The sequence below is a fragment of the Grammomys surdaster genome, unplaced genomic scaffold, assembly GCF_004785775.1.
Source record: "Grammomys surdaster isolate TR1022 unplaced genomic scaffold, NIH_TR_1.0 139, whole genome shotgun sequence".
Taxonomy (NCBI): Eukaryota; Metazoa; Chordata; class Mammalia; order Rodentia; family Muridae; genus Grammomys; species Grammomys surdaster.
In genome coordinates, this window is record NW_021604597.1 from 13,901,802 (window position 1) to 13,920,582 (window position 18,781).

An 18,781-nucleotide genomic window follows, 5' to 3' on the forward strand; every position below is an offset into this window, starting at 1 on the left:
AGGGAGAGAGGGAGAGGGAGAGAGGGAGAGAGGGAGAGAGGGAGAGAGGGAGAGAGGGAGAGAGGGAGAGAGGGAGAGGGAGAGGGAGAGGGAGAGGGAGAGGGAGAGGGAGAGGGAGAGAGAGAACACTATGCCTGGACCTTTTCTCCAACTGACTAAACCATGATTCCCTCACTAGTGGGAAAGGGAGTGATTCATCAGTTTCCCAGGTGGTCCCACTTCCTGGACTAGAATTGAGATTTACAGACTTGGACAAGGGACAGCAACCCAGCTTTCACCTGAGATGCAACCCTGACTTGTCTGAGTTGCTTGCTTATCACTGGCTGGGTGATGAGGAAGTTTGGCATATTTAAAGGCAATTTGCTGTCCACACAGCATGCAAGAGGCCCAGCCAGAAAGTATGCATATGCCCTTCTGCTCACCAGTGTGAGAAGCAAATAGGAAACTAGGTGTTCATTTTTTTAAAATTACCTTTGCTTCCAGTTTTAAAAGGAATATTTGAACATTGCAGTATCTTTTTAATTTTTTTTCTATTCATAATGTTCCATTTCAAATTCTATAACAAATAAAACCTTTCCCAGAGCTTTGTTCAGTTGGATTTGCCTTTAGAACTGATGATATATTCTGCTGAGTTGGGCTTTCACTGCAATCTCTGAAGCAGTATCTTCCTGTAGCACTTCTGATGCTTCAAATAGTTTCTCTTAGGAGGTAAGAAGGAACGTAGCATTCAGTGAGTCCTGGTCAGAGCCTGAGTGCTGTTGTGCATATGGCTGAATCATCTTACAGTGTGGGCTGTAGAGTCTCACAGCCCAGGCTTAGTTACCAACCCCAGCACTTGTCAACCTACAAACTCAGATCAGAGAGGTCATGATTGATGGACATGATGTTATAGAATAGATACACAGTGACTGACACAGTGTAAGTTCCCAAAATATTGGTTGGAATAATCATCATCTCATTTCATTCTCACAACTATACAGTGAGTAGGTATCATTGCCCATTTTAGGTGTGAATTGAGTCACAAGAGTAAATTAATTAATTATCTGTGGACATAATTTGAAGTATATCCAAAAGAAAAAATTTAAATATGCCTTTAAGAGTTGTTGTAAAATAAGAAAAATAGTTTTATAATGCACTGCCTATTGAATGAGGAGGGAGTTAATTTGCAAAACTGAAGTCAGTTATGTTGTTGAGGACAGTAATAAACAAAACAAACAGAACCCCTGTCCTGAGGAAGGGACTGTTAGTGCCTCACCTAACCTTTGAAAACCATTCTTCATCACAGCAACTGCACAAGGTCTGTACAAGATCAGGCCAGCCAACATCCTAGATGGAGTGGGAAGAGGCTCATGAGTCCTCACTCCTAACAGAGAAGCTACTTCAGTACTGGTCTTCATTAAAGTTGTAACTCTCTGGACAGTCCTGGGAATATATGGTCAGCATAAATCAGAATTAACACACACACACAATAACAGTAAAGAGGACAAGACAGGGAGTTGGGGTGAACCTGGGAAGAGTTATAGGGAAGAGTTTAGGGTGGATATGATCAAAATACATCACTTAACATTCTCAAAAAATTAGTAAAATATGGTGTTAAATGAGCTACCCATCATAGTTGTGTTGACCAAACCTTCTGTTCTCATCGTGAGTGGTTCCTGAGATTCTTGACAAATCACAAAACTACCAAAAAATGGAGCATCATTAGGTAGTTCTCTGTCCTGGTACTCCCTCTGGGAACACCTCCCTCGTCCCCCCAGTCAGAGTCACTGGGACCATCAGAAGAAATAGTTGACACTATGCTGCTTAAGATAGCATATGTTAGTGTTATCCTACCTTGACACTTCCCTGTATTCATGATGATCTCCCAGCCTCCCTCCAGAACATTCTACTGGTGTGCACTTGGGCATGTGGCCACTAACTAAAATAATGATGTATTCATTCAGATTAACCCATTCCCAAGCAATGTATTGATAAAAAGAGGAGCAGGCAATAAAAAAGTCTGTCATTGATCATCTCTTTTCTCCTACTATTGAATCATTCGTAAGAGACCCCAGGAGCACCTGAGAGATGCCATGTTTTATACTGTCTCAGACTGAAAAGCTCACTTGGCAGTTTGTTAAAGAATGTCCTAAGAAGGCCCACATTCTGTGTCTGAGATCAACAGAAGGCAGTTAAAATAAAACTATAATGCTTATGTTCTTTGGTTTCTATTTACCTAAATTTCTGGATTGCTGTCTATATTGTATGCCAGGAAATTTCACTGTGTCACCATATAATCAGGACTTTGCTATTATAATATCATTGTCTTGATGCTCATTTCCCTAGGTGGGAAAGCTGGAGCTGACAGCAGCAGTTTGTCTTTAGAGACCAGGTTTCCTGGAACTGTTCTGTTCTTCTCTCAGACATAGATTAACTTTTCAACATAGCCTATCATTTGGAAGGACAATGAATGGCTCTCTGATAATCAGTCTTCTTGTCACTGAAACCAAAAACCAAGTAGAAATAACTTGAAGAAGGTTGCATTTTGGCTTACGATTTCAAAGGCATCAACCATGGTGGCTGGGAGGGAAAATCAGATTCATGTCATGGAGACCAGAAAGCAGAGAAAGGGCAAATACTAGAAGTTAGAGAAGGATATAGGCCTCAAAAACACACTCACAGAACTTCCTTCATCTACGCCCCACCTCATACCTTTCACCACCATTCAATAACACCATCATATGAATCCATCACAGGATCAGTACATTCACTGTGGCACACACTAAATATCTCCAGAAACCCCATCATAGACACACCCTGAAATGCCCTTCACTAATCTCCTAAGTGTCCATTGACCTAGTCAGGCAGATAATCACGTTAACCATCAGACATTACATGGAGTCTAGATTAAATTGAATCCTAAAATTAAAGATAGATTACCCTGGCTTTATGATTTAGGACTGTTTCACTTTGTTTTTGATGTTGTGTTAAATTTCTGCATATAATTACTGAGAAAGGAAAATTTTTATTATTTTGATAGAAATAGGAGAGTCTGCATAAAAGGAGTGTGTGTCAGCCTATGGATGATACAGAAATACTGCCCTTAACTTGGTATAGCTATAAATGTTCTGTTAGAAAAAGAGTATAGACATTTTTAAAGTAAAATTATTAGCAGCTTGTATTTATAATCACCAATGAAGTGAGGTAATGTTTATATGTAAATTGATGAATCTATAAGTGAACATAGGAACTGAATTAATCTAATTGCAATATGGCTGAGAATGAGAATCATTTTAGGTTTTTATCAAATTGTCCCATATATATATATTCTGTTTTACTTCCTTTATAGTTCAAGAATTTCTTAGTCAAAAGCACATTTGTATTCCTGCTTCAGTAAGAATGTCACTCTATTCCTACTCTCTGAACACAAAATTTGTCTTTTAATGATGTTTAATATCCTGAACATCTGGTCTCTCATGGCCCAGGAAAAAGACTTTGAAATGACTGTTGAAAAAACATTTTTTCATCGGTTTTACCATTATTATCTTCTTCTTTTCACCTAGACACTTTTCTTGCTTTTTAGGAAATTAAAATGTATTTCACAGCAGATCTTAACATCCACGTGAATTCACACTGTATTTTTTTATGTTCAGAAACACTAAATTTTCAAAATTATTCCTATTTGAGGTAGAACACCTTTCTGAACTATCAGTGACAACAGCAATTCAACAAAGATGTTCAGAGATAAAAGAAACGGTGCAGAAGCCCACATTGGCTTTCAAGCTGTTGGTATTTTCCCAGAGTTCTTACTCATAGTAACTTGCTGTGGCAATGCATGATAGACCTGAAAAGAAACAAAAATATGTTTTTGAGCACAGACTATATTCCAGTGTGCAAAGATCTCACAGGGTAAAAGCATTGGCTATCCTAGTAGTAGGTCACATTTTGGAAGAAGATATTTAAAATATTTGAATTTGTTTTAAGAATCAAAAACTGGTGTTTACTTCTTATATTCTATGCTAAATGTCTACTTTTCCTCCAATACTGTTTACTTCACCTATGTTAACTACTCTACATATTTCTTATGAGAATTTTTCAAAGAGCAGCATGAGAACATTTTGTTGATGCTGTATACAGGGGTTTTTTTTTTTTGGACCCTACAAGTTTAATTTGAGAAAATAATCCCCAATACATAAGCATTAGTACAAGAAAAAGATTACAAGCCATAACCAAGAAAATTAAAACATAATATGACAAACCACATTCAATGTCCCTTTTTCATCGTAAGAAATAAGAATTGTGATTCGCTGCAACTCTTGTTTATTAAATGGATTGTTCAATAAAAGTAACTTTTGCTTCAGGCTACAAAAGTACTAATATATACTTCAGTAACATGGGCAAAAGAAATGAAAGCAGAGAAGAAAACTTTATGAATTTTAAGCTTTTTATTTTGAATTTTCCTAAGTGGTTCAAGAAATCAATTCAGAAATTATGTCTTTGTAAAGAAATTTCAAGAAGGGAACTAATAAGTTTAAATTGGTAGTTACAGTTAATCTAGCATCAAAATTCAAAGCCTAGGTTGTTCTTTCTGGTGAAGGCTTACAGGGTATGTCAAGATGTCTGTCCTACTGATGCTCGACCCTGCTTAATAACACTCTTCTAAGATTGACCACTTCTAACCAGCACATCCCTGCCATCCGTCCTATCTTCAACACCATGCTCTTTAACTTGTATTGATCAGACAAATAGACAAATAGAACAAAATGATTCTGGGCGAACTTGCCCTGAAATAACTCTTAAAACAGCATGGAGCTAGAAGCCCTTGGCTCCTAAAAACAAGAAATTTTAAATCAAAGAAAGAAAATGGAAGGAAGAAAGTGGGGATGGGGAAGAACACAGAGAAAGGGGGCAAAAGAAAGAAGGAGCAAGTATTTGTACATTCTTTATAAAGGCCATAAAGAACTTGTGTCTGCCCCATCCCTTTGACCCTCAGAACCTCAAATGTGCACACATTCTCAGGTCAGAGGCCACACTCCATAGATGTTTCTGTGATATCCAAACAGCACTGTCAGCCAGGGGCTCACTTCTGCTACAGGTTCCATTCCTGGGCAATCTGTCCCAGTACCCTTCCACAGATATCATACACTGTCATTAGTCATCCTTCAACCAGGTCTTGAGTTTTAAAGAGTGTGCCAGCTAAGAGCTGGGTCTGTTTTCTGTGTATGAAATTGGGGTGTTGCTTGTAGAACAGCAGAGCCCTTAGACAAACCCTGATTTCAGGTGACCTTGAGAGAATACCTGAGCATGGAGGTGACCTAGAGGCATGGGGACAGATAAATGGCATTCTTCATCCACAGATGAACAATAAAAGAGAAGAAAGAGGTATGAAGCATATCATAGAAAAGGTTTCCATGGGAGAGACAATTAGCAGAGGGAAAGATGTGAACAGATCCCTAAAACAGGATGATGTTGCAACAGCCAGATGTACAGTTGGCTGGAATGGAGCATGGGATAGGTAGAGAGCTCAAGGCACATCACCCAAAATCAGCATGAGACTCTGGACAGTGTGGCTTAAGTAGCCTACCACTAAAGAGCCCTGGTAAGTCACCACTCTAACACTGGAGTCCCTCATATGTAGAATAAGCAATGTTTTCAAGCACTGTTCAGTTTTTCCATAAGGATTAGAACTGAAGATGCATACAGAAGAGTCTAGACTAGTGGTTCTCAACCTTCCTAATGCTGCAACCCTTTACTGTAGTTCCTCATGTTGTAATGACCCCCCCAACTATAAAATTATTTTCATTGCTACTTTATAACTGTAATTTTGCTACTATTATGGATCATAAAGTAAATATCTGTGTTTTCTGATATTACGGACTTAAGGTGACCCCCTATAAAAGAATCATTCAATTCTCATGGGGGTCGAGACTCACAGGTTGAGATCCAGTGTCTAGGAAAACACACACACACACACACACACACACACACTCACACACACACACACACACACACAATGAATCCATATGGCAGACACTGAGAACTTTTTTCTCATCTGACCATAGTTTCCATTTTACTACATTCCAAGTGGTAAACAAAGCATTTAAATGGTGTTTAGTCATTAAAAGTGTGTGTGTGAGAGTGTGTGTGTATGTGTGTGTGTCTTCACTTTCTTTAGCTGTAAATGGGAATACTACCTGCATCTCACCTATCTTAGAGGCACAAGTGCATGTGCATGGCCTTCACCACTTCTTTGTCTAGTTGTATTGCTATTTCAAGCTCTTTTGTAAAGTGCAGGTGTGAGAGGATGCCAGCCTCGCCCACTGAGAGCCTGGGTGGTATTATTGGTTCTTGTAAGAAAAGGTAACCAAAAGAAAAAGAAAGTCTTAGTTGATATCGCACTTGTTAACTCTGGCCAGATGCTCATTAGCAACATACTAGAAGCCAAAAAAAAAAAAAAAATTAGGCTGCAGCTTGGATCCAAAAATAAAGGCCAGGCTCTGAGTAAAATACTGACAGATGCAAGCCAAATTGAGGAGGGATTAGGAGGGATGTTCCATTTGCAGGAGGTGTGGCCTTGAGCTGTGTCCCAGTCTTGCAATACAAGCCTGCATCTCTGCTGTGGCCACAGTAGGGCTTCTCAGTATGTCATGCCACACTCAGATCTCATGGCTGCTTGTTAAAGACACAGGTAATCAGGATGCAGCTCAGATACAAATAATCAAAATCTTCCTAGAGTGGCACTTCTAGGAAATTCTAGTGCTAAGCTAAGATGAGGAGTTAATGGTGTCACTGAGGTAGAGACTGTTACCTTTCCTTTTATTTCAGCATCCTCCTAAAAAAATTCTGTGCTGATTTTATTTGTTTGTTTGTTTGTTTGTTTATTGCCACCAGCTGTTATCCTCCTAGTGAGCAGAAGACTTAGGACTCCGACCCAGGCCTGCCTGAATACATTGCTTCCTCAGGAAATGGGTGTTTCCATTCTATACCCTTAAGTTGATGTAACATGATAAGAACAAGAAGTGAATTCCTCAACCATACCTCAGACACCTGACTAGATATCCCAGACCCATCACTAGAGACTTCACCTCAGTGCATATTGCTAGGCCTAGGATTTTTGGGTTCTTTACTCTGTTTGCTCCTGAAGCTATGTATTTCTCTTCATGAATGAACACAGTTAGTTCTTCAGACATCATCTAGCCATTAAGAGAATCATATTAAATAGCAAAACCACCTTAGCTCTCCTGGAGACGATATAGTAGAACATGAGATCCTAGAATCAGAGATCCCTGACTACACAGCTGTTGGCTCTATCATCCTCCAGCAAGAAGGACTGTGGCATCTCTTTCTCCAGTGATAGTTGGTACAACTTCCCACAATGTCACCACTCTCCCTCACTGGAGTCCTGCAGCAAGGGGAAGGATTATCATAGGGTCCTTCTCCAGGAAAAGAAATGGTTGTTGTACCTAGGGATGGTGGGAAACATATCAACCACTTAGAAACTAGAAGAACTAATATATTATTAATGAGAATTATTCATCATTCTTCAATAAGTTAAAATAAATATGCTTAGTAGGAAATTGACCGAGTACTTTGAAGTACTAATGATAGTCAAGAGGCAATTTAGTTCAACTTAGCCAACATTGATCAACCATCTACTAAGGCTCCGCTTTTGTTCTAGGGATTTGGAGAGAAGTGTGTGAAGAAAGAGTCAGGGGAGGTAGTCCCCTTGAACAAAGTAAGACAAGTGTAATAGCTAACTTCCAAAAGAGAAACACTATTTTTTTCCAGTTATGGTGTATATATGTAGCTTTATTAGCTTGCCATTGCTATAATAACATATCTGACACTGGCTACTTATTTAGCTTAGAGTTTTGAAGGTGTAGAGCCCAAGATTAGTGGGAACATGGAGTGGAGGGAGGTAGAGGGAACAGTGAGCTTGACCTGGCCTCTGTGAGGCCAGTTTGTGACAGTACAGCATGACAGGAATCCATGTCTGAATGAAAAAGTGACCTCATTTCAAATAAGAACAGAGAGGACAAAGGGGTCAAACTTGGTCCTTTCATAACATCTCCCTCATGACAGCTGCCAAAAGCTTACTTACCCCAGTGACCTATGACCTACAAGATCTACCTCTTAAAATTCCCACCACTTCCCAACAGCACCAGGCCAAACTCCCAACCTATGAGCCATTGGTCGCACACAAACCATATTCAAACTATAGCAATAACATAAACATACATGATGCATTTACTGTTATATATTGATAATTTTAAGCTATTTGAAATGGAAAATTGTATAACTATCACTATTTTTTCATAATTCATCACTGCTTTGGCCTAATGTCTTTTCTACTGTATGACAGTGTCCTTTGGGCTAACTGACTTTCACTATGATGTATACAGCCTTACATTCTTTTTTTCTCCATTTATTTATTTATTTATTTATTTATTTATTTATTTATTGCTCTTTCGGGACAGGGTTTCTCTGTGTAGCCCTGGCTGTCCTTCACTCTGTAGACCAGGCTGGCCTCGAACTCAGAAATCCGCCTGCCTCTGCCTCCCAAGTGCTGGGATTAAAGGCGTGTGCCACCACTGCCCGTCTTTTTCTCCATTTATTTATTTATCCACTTTACATCCTGATCATAGCCCCCATCTTCACAGTCCCCTACCTCTAACAGCCCCCCACCTCTAACAAGCCCCTCCCTCAATCCTTCCTTTTCCTCCCAGAAAGGGGAGGCCTCTCCTGGGTACCAACCCACTCTGGCACATCAAGTCACTGCACAACCAGGAACATCCTCTCCCACTGAGGCCAGACAGATCACCTAGTTAGGGGAACAGGATCCACAGGCAGGCAACAGAGTCAGAGACAGACCCTGTACCACTTGTTAGGGGGCTCACATGAAGACCAAGTTGTACATCTGCTAAATATGTAGCCTTACATTATTTAAAGCAACATGAAAGAGTTGGTTTTTGTTTCATTTTGTTTTTCTGATTCTTTTTAAATAGAACTGCTCCTAAGACTAGTGTCGTCACATTGTGACTGGAATCACCACCAGTGCATAAGTGTAGGCTGCCCTTCCCTTCCACCAAGATGTTCATACAGTCCTGGCTTTCAGAGTTGTATTTAGTCTTCAATACCATCAGTAACTAATTAATAAAAGTGAGCTAAATGATGCTAGTTTATCTGCATAAAACTTGAAATCAAAGAACTTTTGGAATCTAGTTTTGAACAACATTGTCTTAGAGGATGAATTTTAGGCTATAATTCTTATCTAGAAAATGGATTGTTATTCCTCAATAAGTGACTTCCCCAAGCTTTGTCAGGTCTGAGAGGAGCAAATCATAATATAGGCAAATATAGGTTCTGATGTAATGGTGTCTTGTCTTGCAATTTATAACTCTATGATGGTATAGCAGCAATATACATTTGGTAGAAACTATACTTTGATTTTTGTTATGGTGTTAAGGATTAAATCTAGGGTATTTTGCATGGTAGTCTGGTACTGCACTCAGCTAAACCCCAAACTTTTGTACTTTGCATGTGAATTTTGATCCTTTCCTGGGACAAAATTTGCATTAAATACTGTCATGATGCTGGGCATCAGCAGGTGGGTAAACCTCTGCTCAACTAACCTACTATGGAGGAAACAGTTGATACTATACATTAGACTGCTGGCTAAGCTAGAATATTTGGTACATTCAGTATGTGAAACGTATTTGTCTTATGGTATTTTTAACATGTAATAGATTAACCAGGCTACAACCTCTTTGTAAGTCAAGGAATGTCCCTGTTGAAAAGTGTTCAAGTACAGATGATTTGTAAAGCCAGCAAGAAACTCAGACTTGAGGAAATCTTCAGGGCTGAGTAGAGATGGGACTAGTCCCATTGATGACAGGAACGATTAAAAAACAAAAAAAACAAAAAAAAAACAAAAAAACAAAAAAAAACCAATCATACAAAAAATTTGCCTTCACTGAACAGCACAAGCAAGCCATCAAATTCATTAAGCACTGACCTGAATTTGCTTGAAGATATAGAAGAATAGCTAATTTGTGGGATTCATTACTGAACCTGTGACTTGTGCCATTTTAGTTCTTTGCCCAAAGCCATTTATAATGAATGAGAAAATTAAGGGGCTCAGGCATAGCGCTCCTATGAAATAGTCCCATCTTTGGTCCTTGACTTGACAACCCCACCAACATCTGGCAACACTGATTTTGACCAGTATATACTCAGTTTTCAAATGATCTGAGACTTCCCCACATCACACAAGACTGCCATTCCTCATGTTTTTCTTTTCATGAACCCCCATCCAAAAGTTCTTCGACACCTCCAAAGTGTTCATCATACCACAGTGAGCTGCCACCATACCTGCTTTCTCATTTGCTGCAATAGAAAGTGGCTCCAGTGACTGCTGAATGTCTCATCCACATACCTCACACGGTTCCACGAACCTTCTCAAATGTTTGTTCTCTGGACACACCGTTTCTGCTGCATTCAAAGGGACTCTTGGAAATGTGTAGTCTGTGAGAAGGTTTTGACGCAAAACATCCCCGCCCCCAACTCAATACAGAGCTGCATTTCCCAGTGTCTCACATATTTATTTCCCATTCAAAAGAAAACACTGCCATTTCCTCAGGCCATTATGTTTTTCAAAGACCATCTTTTCTGTGTACAGTCATGGCTGGTTTTATTTTGGTGCCTCAGGATAGGATTTTTCTCCATTTGTTTAGAATAATATTTGGGGAGAAAAAGTCTATGCCTATTTTTTTCTTAAAATATCCAATTTTTTATGTATAAGTTCATGCTCCTTTTATTACTGCTGTAAGAAGAATGGCAATAGACATACGGTACAAAGCAGTAACCAATTTATTTCAACGTTAAGAATACATGGGGAAGCACAGGCGGTGGCAGGAGGAGAGGTTTTCATTAACTGGCGTGGTCTTTCACAAAGGCACCCTATCCTAGAAAGGATATTGACCTTTGTTATCAATGTTGCCGAAAATCCAAAAATTTTCAGAAAAAAAAATTCCCATGTGTTTAAACACCAGTCTATCCTAGTGAAGCAGAGCAAGCCTGCAAGCCGAGGTCAGCTCTGGGCTGCCCATTTGTATCCTCTGCACATAGAGAGCACACTTGAAGGATCACTCCCTCGGTTTCAGTCTCAGAGAACAAAGACAAAGCGTGCAATTCTATCAACATATGTCCATGGGTGTCACACTAATTTAGTGATAGTCTAATTCAGCAGCATGATACACTGAAAGGGACAACCTTCTCAAAGTCAAGCATGTCTGTGAAAACATGGGTATCTCACATGGTGTTGGCTAATGTGAGGTTGCTCAGCTGTTAACACAAATAATAAAATTGCCTTTTGGGCCTGTCGAATGATTCAAGAGAAATTTCTTGGTATACTGTGTGGCATCGAGAAGGTGTGTCATAGTGGTGGCTGTGACTGTTACAGTGGATTGAAGAATATAAGCTGCCAGCAGCATTTAGTTCACACCCTATAAGCACCAACCTTGCCTGTGAACTGTGTCCATGCAGGGCTCCCTCTGCCCTTGTTTCACTCCATCGACTGATGGTCTATACACAGCCCATCAGCACCTTCTTGTTTTCCCAAGCTCTTGTCTATATCTGAAATGCCTACCCCTTTCTTCTCCATTCCCTTTACTCCTCTAAGACTCAGCCAAGGTGTCACATTCTCTAGGAAGTCCTCCATGAATGTTTCCCCCCAGGCCTAGGGTAGAGTGCTCTCTGTCGTACTGCCTTGAGTTTGTCTCAGTTCAAGCATTTATCAAGATAAACTGTTAACTATGAGCTAAAGATGGAAACCATAACACCACCTCTTTACCCTAAGTATAGAGTGTGACGTCTTTGATATACTTAAGGTCCCCCCCAAAAAAAAATGGATGTGGAAGGGATTGACTTATTAGGCTTGCTGGAGATGAGCATAACGTGCCTGCTCAGTGCTGCTAGCTATGTTTCCTTCCTTTTGCCTTCCTTCTCCTTGCCTTCACTCCTGCTGCTATCTTCACCCCAAACCAACAGAGACTTGCCACAGCAGATCATACAGAGAAGGTACATTAAATGTCACCACCCAGGTCTTGTAAACAGAACCTGGCAGAGTGTCTGAGAAAGTCCTCTTGAAAGGTAACAGAAAATACAAAACAAAGTCTTGTTGGGGGCAAAGGCAAGAAGTCAAGGTCAGGCTCACTGTGGCTGTGTACACTTTCTTGAGCTCACTGTCAGAATGGGCCTTTAACTGCAGAAGAGGAAAAATAGGTGTGTAGCCCAAGTGAGCTGCATAGCACTGGCTCCTTGTGCATTTAGTGCTACAGCAGAAGCAAAGTCTCATTAGGCCAGGGCTGCCTGCCATAAGCATCCATGGTGACTTGAAGAGGCATTCTTCTCCCAAAGGGTCATAGACCCTTTCTGGAATATTTAAGAAGTGGATGGGGGAGGGGGAGAGGCTAGACAACAGCCTGCATGTGCCCTCATCTAAGTACCATTGGTGAACTACCTGCTTGATACAAAAGTCTGCTGTTATTATCTTAGAAAAATGGCTGCAAATAATGCAAATATTTGCTCTCTTCTAGGAACATGGGTGACATTCGGAGGTCAAATTTCAGATGAGGTAAGCTACTTTTAGCTTCTAAATTCTAATGAAGAAAATGTGCAGTAGTGATTGTCTTCTCTTCCTAACATTTTTTCTTGGATTTTTATTTATGTGTGTGTGTGTGTGTGTGTGTGTGTGTGTGTGTGTGTAACTGTACTACCCAGTCATTAGTTTAGAAACAGATCTTGTATAACTGGCTGGATGACTCCAGCCAAGCATAGTTTTAGGGGCTGGCAGTAAAAGGTCTTCCAACATTCATGCTCCCAGTAGCTAAGGAAGGAAGTCCTTTCTCCCCACAAGAGGACCCAGGTGCACATCAAGAGACTTTATGACTGGCATCAGATGGGGATGTATGGGGTTAGCACAAAGGCACATTCACAGGAAGTATAGCAAAGGCCACAGGCACTGTTAGCCATGAAGTAAGCAAAGCATAGGAGGGAACTAAGTTGACAGCCAGGGTCTCTAGCCTGCGTGTAACCTGCCACTGCCTGATGCACTGTGTAGAAGGAAAAGGGCAATGATGGCTAGCCTTTTGAGCAGTTCTATTTCCCCCCAAGTCTCTGCTCTACCCGTCATACTGTCTGTTCTCTGCTGTAGGGAACCCATGTCTGGGCATGCAGGACTGACCTCTGTGATGAACCATTTCAAAATTCCAGTTCCCAAAATTGCACAATCAAGTTGTCATGAACGGCCGCAGAGGCACTTACACAGATGCACAGCTGACAGCTACTGTCCTTCGGGAGAGCAGCTGGGGGAAGATTCCTATAGAGCTGTCCACAAAGAGGAACAAGGAAGACTAGCCAAACCCAATCACACTCACAACTGAATGGCTCAATCCCACCTCTTCTCTAGGGGTGAAACATAAGCCAGTAACTCTGAATTTACCTTCCTGATCCTTCAGCTTTCTCTCAGACTTCCAGGTACTCTCAACTCAAATCAAGTAAAAACGGCCATAATATTCTGGATACTGATTATCAATGGCACTTCAGGAGATTTTCAATGTATTGGATAGGTACTTAGCAGAGATATTAACAAACTTAGTAACTTGAACATGTGTCCTTCAAGTAAAAAACCAAAAACATGATATGTTTTTCAAATAAGCAATAACTTCTTAAAAGTAATAAAAAGCACATTTATCTCCAAAAGCACAGGACTGGGGGATTTATTCCATATATTCTCATGGAATGTAATGTAGTTGAGGCAGCTTTAATAGCAGAAACCCTCCTCACATTAGTTTAGCCAAGAAGAGAGTATCCAGTTCAACATTTAGGAGAGCCATGCCCTCAGCTTTATACAACCTACAACCCTCTGCATCAACTTCCTCTTTGAGTACCAAGAATGAAATAGCTGCAGCAATATTTAAGAGTCAAAAACAGCAGGGAAAAACTTCTGTTTCTAGAAATTCTATAAAGAAGGGAAAGGTATTACAAGAAATGTCTGTTGCATCTCATTAGTGTGAGAGAAAGGTCTCTCACAAAACCTGTCCTGGCCAAGTGGCTCATAGGCCATTAGGTCTTTGTTGAGGAAGAGGGATCAACTTCCATTATGCCTCCAGGCTCCATGAGGGAGAAGAGGACCCCTTCAAAGGATCACTTGCAGTTTTCCGATAAGGAAACTGAAAAGGTCAAATGATTTGCCCACATTTATTTATTTAAATAGTAAGAGGACATTCGTGGGCTGTGTTCATATTCCATTACTGTGACAAATGACCTCAAGCAATCAACTTTTAGACAAAAAGGGTTTTCAATCCATATTCTTTAGGTTCTATTGACTTTGGTGTGTAGTAAGCCAGTATGTCATAGCTGAGCGTGAACTAGAGGACAGGGAGCCCCAAGAAGGGAAGAGAGCCAGAAGCCTAGTGACTTACCTTCCTACCAGTAAGCCACCCCTCCTAAGGAGTCTGCCATCTCCAAAAAATGCTGCAGACCAGGGACCAAATGCAAGGGATTCATAAGGCATTTCAGATCAAAAACTATATCAAGGCCTAAAACAAGTCTTTACACTTAATTCAATGTTTTTCCCATTATTCCACATGAGGTCTTTAGATCCTATGATTGGGAAGGGTTTCTACTGTCAGTTCAAAACTTCTCTGTAGATAAGATTGTTATATTTCCTAATAATAGTCCACCAATATGCGCTATGACATACAACACTAATTTTTACCATCATCTAAAACAGGACAGTCAAAATTAAGGAAATTATATTTGCCTTACTGTTCAACTCTGCTTTAAAATATCTTAATATTATCATATTAAAAGGTAGTTACTGCTTTCTCGTGGGTAATGCTAGTGGACATGCACACTAGCCGCCCCATGGTCTTGAGAGGCTAATTTTCAAAAACACCAGAAACAGTCTATATTAGAAATGCTGCTGAAACAACTTTAGTTCACCATCAAAGAACATAATGGAAAATCAATTGTTATTATGTGTGAAGTGGAAAATTTTTTTCAAACATCTAGCAAATTAATCAGCAAAGTCGAGAAAGACTCCTCCACTGCTTTGTTCACTACCCTCCTACAGCTCTACCTCAGGCTGACTGTTGAAGGTAGCCTTCTATTCTCCTGGCACACTTCTCACTTGCACTGAGCAGCACAAAGGATGGAGCACAGAGCTCTGATCCAATGGGGCCTGAGCACAGAGGAGCTTGCTCCCTCCCCTGTGTTGACTCAGCAGCAGCGCCAAGATGATGCTTATTGTTCCACTGAACTGTGGGTGGCAGGAGCTTTACAACAGTCATGATTGTCTGGCCTGTGATTCATCAGCACAGTTGGCTAGGCCTTGAGGAAAGTCACAAGCTTTTAGGTCAGGAGTCATCCAACTGCCAGAAACTATTGGCTTGCAGAAAGGGGTTGAGAGATGGAGTCAGCTTTGATACAAATGACCCTCTTTGTCAGCAAGATTAGATGTCACTGAGGGTGTTCTCAAACAAGGTCTTCCCAGCAGGGTGGGAAACACAGATCAGAGCCCCTCAGTGCTCTAGTGGGCAACCAAACACACCCCCCAGGAGTGGGATTACAGCCTACCCTATGTTTGGGGGTGGAAGCATCACCTGTCTTATGCTTGAGTCTTTTTTCTTTCTCTTGTCACTCACTACAGCTGAGAAAAACAGAAGTGGTTAATGGAATCTCAGAGTGAAAGGCAGATAAAAGATTTAACATTGCTTCCCAGCTAGGAAGATGCCTGGCATTTCTGACTGACCCTTGCCTCCTCTTGTAGGTTGCTGAACGACTGATGACAATTGCCTACGAAAGTGGAGTTAATCTCTTCGACACTGCTGAAGTCTATGCTGCTGGGAAGTAAGTCAGAACCAGTTTTTGTCTCTCACATGGCATCTGTGGAACCAAGAGGGTGTGCTGAGACATTGCTGCGGCATTGGCAAGGAAGAGCTGTTCTTCTTGTACATGTGGTCAGCAGCCATGTTCTTCCTCAGTCCTATGCTGGTATTCATAAAAGTTGTGATTCCTAAATGATGCCAAGAAATCAACAACTTTATCAAGAGGGTACTTCAGAGCCTATTCTGAAGACGTTAGGCTCCAGAGAGACCTTGCTGGTAGTGACAAGGAACTTCTAGAGACTTCTTTGGACCTGAGTGTTGACTTGGCACTCTAAATATGGCTTGCTAAGTTAGAACACATAGCTGCTATTCTGTCAGTCCAGATCACCAAGCCCATGTCACATAACATAACTAGTGTATTTTAGAATAAGTATGGAGCCCTGGTCTCCTGGAATGAACGTGGGTGTCCAGCTTCCATCAGCAAAGGAAGAAGATATCCATGGTGGAGTACAAACAGCAGGCCAGCTGCCCTTCCTTAGGACAGTTATAGTAGACCTGAGGCTTGCCCGGTCAGCTCCAAATACTCTCAGAGCTTTTTCTTACTTTGTTTCTTCCTTTTCAAAATCCTGTTTATGTTTAAGGAGGCCATCAGAGGACTTGAGCATCCATATCCATGTTGTTTATAATGAATCCAAGGAAGGAAAGTAGAAGTTGTATGGCCTTGCTCCGTTCTACATGCCCACTTCTCAGAGGCTTTTCTCTGTTGAATCTTGCTAAATCCCAAACAGACTAAAGCAGAGAAGGGGAACATAGTGATTGCAACTCCTACCGTGAGGGATGTCATTTGAATCATTATTCATTGATGGTGGAGATAGGCTCCCAGTATCTAAGGTCACATGTAACAACAGCCAAACAAGGAGCAATGAAAAAGATTCCAGGACCACCCCATGTCTGTCCAATTGGAGCATGTACCATAGCTAGCCTGCATCATGATTCCTTGGATGTTATGCCTTTAAATAAAAACAACTTTGGTTTATATCAAATAATAGCATCCTTATGTGGCTCACTGATGAACAAAGTGCTAACTGCATTAACTTCCCTACTCCAATCTCTGGCAGCCCAACTGCTTCTCATGCTTAGCATCTTACTGGGAGGGTTATAGGAGAACATTTTAGTCTCTTCAATCTTGGTGAATCTGCCTGGGGAAGTGGAAGTGGGGATACTCTTAGGATGTCTTCAGTGCACCTTTCCACAACCCAGCCTTAGGAACAGAAAAGGTATTTTGTAGTGTCTCTATATATCTTAGTCATATGACAAACATTACTCAGTCCCTAGGACATTCTCATATGGACCACTATAACTAAAACCTTGAACTTGGAGACATCTAAATACACATGTAGATTCTTTCTTTTCTTCCAAGATCAACTAGGAAACCAGTATTTTCTGTTAAAACAGTCTGAAGCCTCTGGGCACAACTGAATTGTTCCAGCACAATAGATGGAAATAGGTGGTGTTGACTCTCATTGAACACCACCAAGCAGGATATTTTTATGAGGGACCAAGCTGCCAGATGACTCCTCTGTTTCTTATGTCAGGACCACAGGCGGTCTCCTGCCAGTGCCAGCATTTGGCAGGTGCTTCTGGGATGCCTGGGAGCAGAATTCTGCGGGCACAAGCAGAAACAGTGGAGACTGTGCTACCAGCTGAGCATGCTTCTATTTTGGGGATCTGTAGGCACTGAGATGAGAGTTCAAAAATGGGATGGCTCTGCTGTTGGGTTGACTCTTGCTTTTCTGAGACACTGCATCCTAAGACATTGTCTATTTCCCCTTTCAGGGCTGAGGTGATTCTGGGGAGCATCATCAAGAAGAAAGGCTGGAGGTACCATGTCTACCATAACTGCTAGTTTGCCTTTTAAAGACTTACTGATTTGTACTAGAAAAGCAAAAAATAAAATCATATGGTATTAGTACAAAAGGCTGTCCAAAAAAATAATCAACACTAGGTAAAGAAATAATCTACGGTGGTTTGGAAATAAATGCCGGAGAGTTCATTATTTGTACTTCAAAATTTACATAGCCATTGACTACAGGGAATCACAGTGTGTTGAACAGAGCAAAAGGGACTGTTCATGCGATTATTTGTGCATAATGAACATGACATTTTCATAGCTTTAACTGTACTTGTAATTAGTGAAGAAAGCAAGCTACAAGACACGTAGATTTATGTTCACCACTCATTTTATTAACAACTCTCTGTACAAAGATGAAACAAAAAGCCTGTGGCATAATTGCCTAGAGCTTTCTCATCTGGATACAGTTGACAACATCTATCCTGGATGCCAGGAGTTCTGACTTCTGAATGTTCAGAAAAGTATCTGCTATCCTTGTGAGTATCCAAGAACCTCAAGGAATGTGCTCATCTATCTCTTCCTCCAACTCTGTCCCCAAAGCAAGTGGTAATGAGGGTTGTGTGACATTTTGAGGCTGTCATGCAACTCAACAGAGTAAGACCAACAGCTGGATGAAGGCTGCCCCATGCCTGAGTAAGGAGAAACAGTGGTTTTTTTCTCAGCAAGCATTGATCCATCCTCCTTCATTACAGAACCTATCATACATACTTTGTGGAAAATAGACACTATGAATATTTCACCAGCCACCTTTCAGCCTAGCAAATAACAGCTCAAGCTATTACTGTGCTATTAAAAGTTTATATGGTTCACATTTGCCTCCAGGAGGAAACTGGTGAGAAGATAAACCACACCATCCTGGCACGGAGCTTATAAAAGCATTTCAACTAACTTGCTTGTTTTCTGGTCCTTGAGCTGTCACTTGGTAGCTGCATTGACCAGAGAAAGTAATTTCATTTCCCTGAGCCTCGTTTTCCCTAAGTGTAAAATGGCTGCTGAGGTG

At 40.9% G+C, this 18,781-nt stretch overlaps 1 protein-coding gene across 3 annotated transcripts in view; it reads left to right on the forward strand.

The window, feature by feature from the left end:
* The window catches only part of LOC114617876 (voltage-gated potassium channel subunit beta-1), a 390,507-nt gene that overhangs the window by 293,656 nt on the left and 78,070 nt on the right, over positions 1-18,781 (forward strand). For all 3 annotated transcript variants that reach the window (XM_028763547.1, XM_028763548.1, XM_028763549.1), the window contains exons 3-5: positions 12,576-12,613; positions 15,812-15,891; positions 17,706-17,750. In XM_028763547.1, coding sequence (XP_028619380.1) covers positions 12,576-12,613; positions 15,812-15,891; positions 17,706-17,750 — 163 coding nt within the window. The remainder of the gene's footprint in view (positions 1-12,575; positions 12,614-15,811; positions 15,892-17,705; positions 17,751-18,781) is intronic.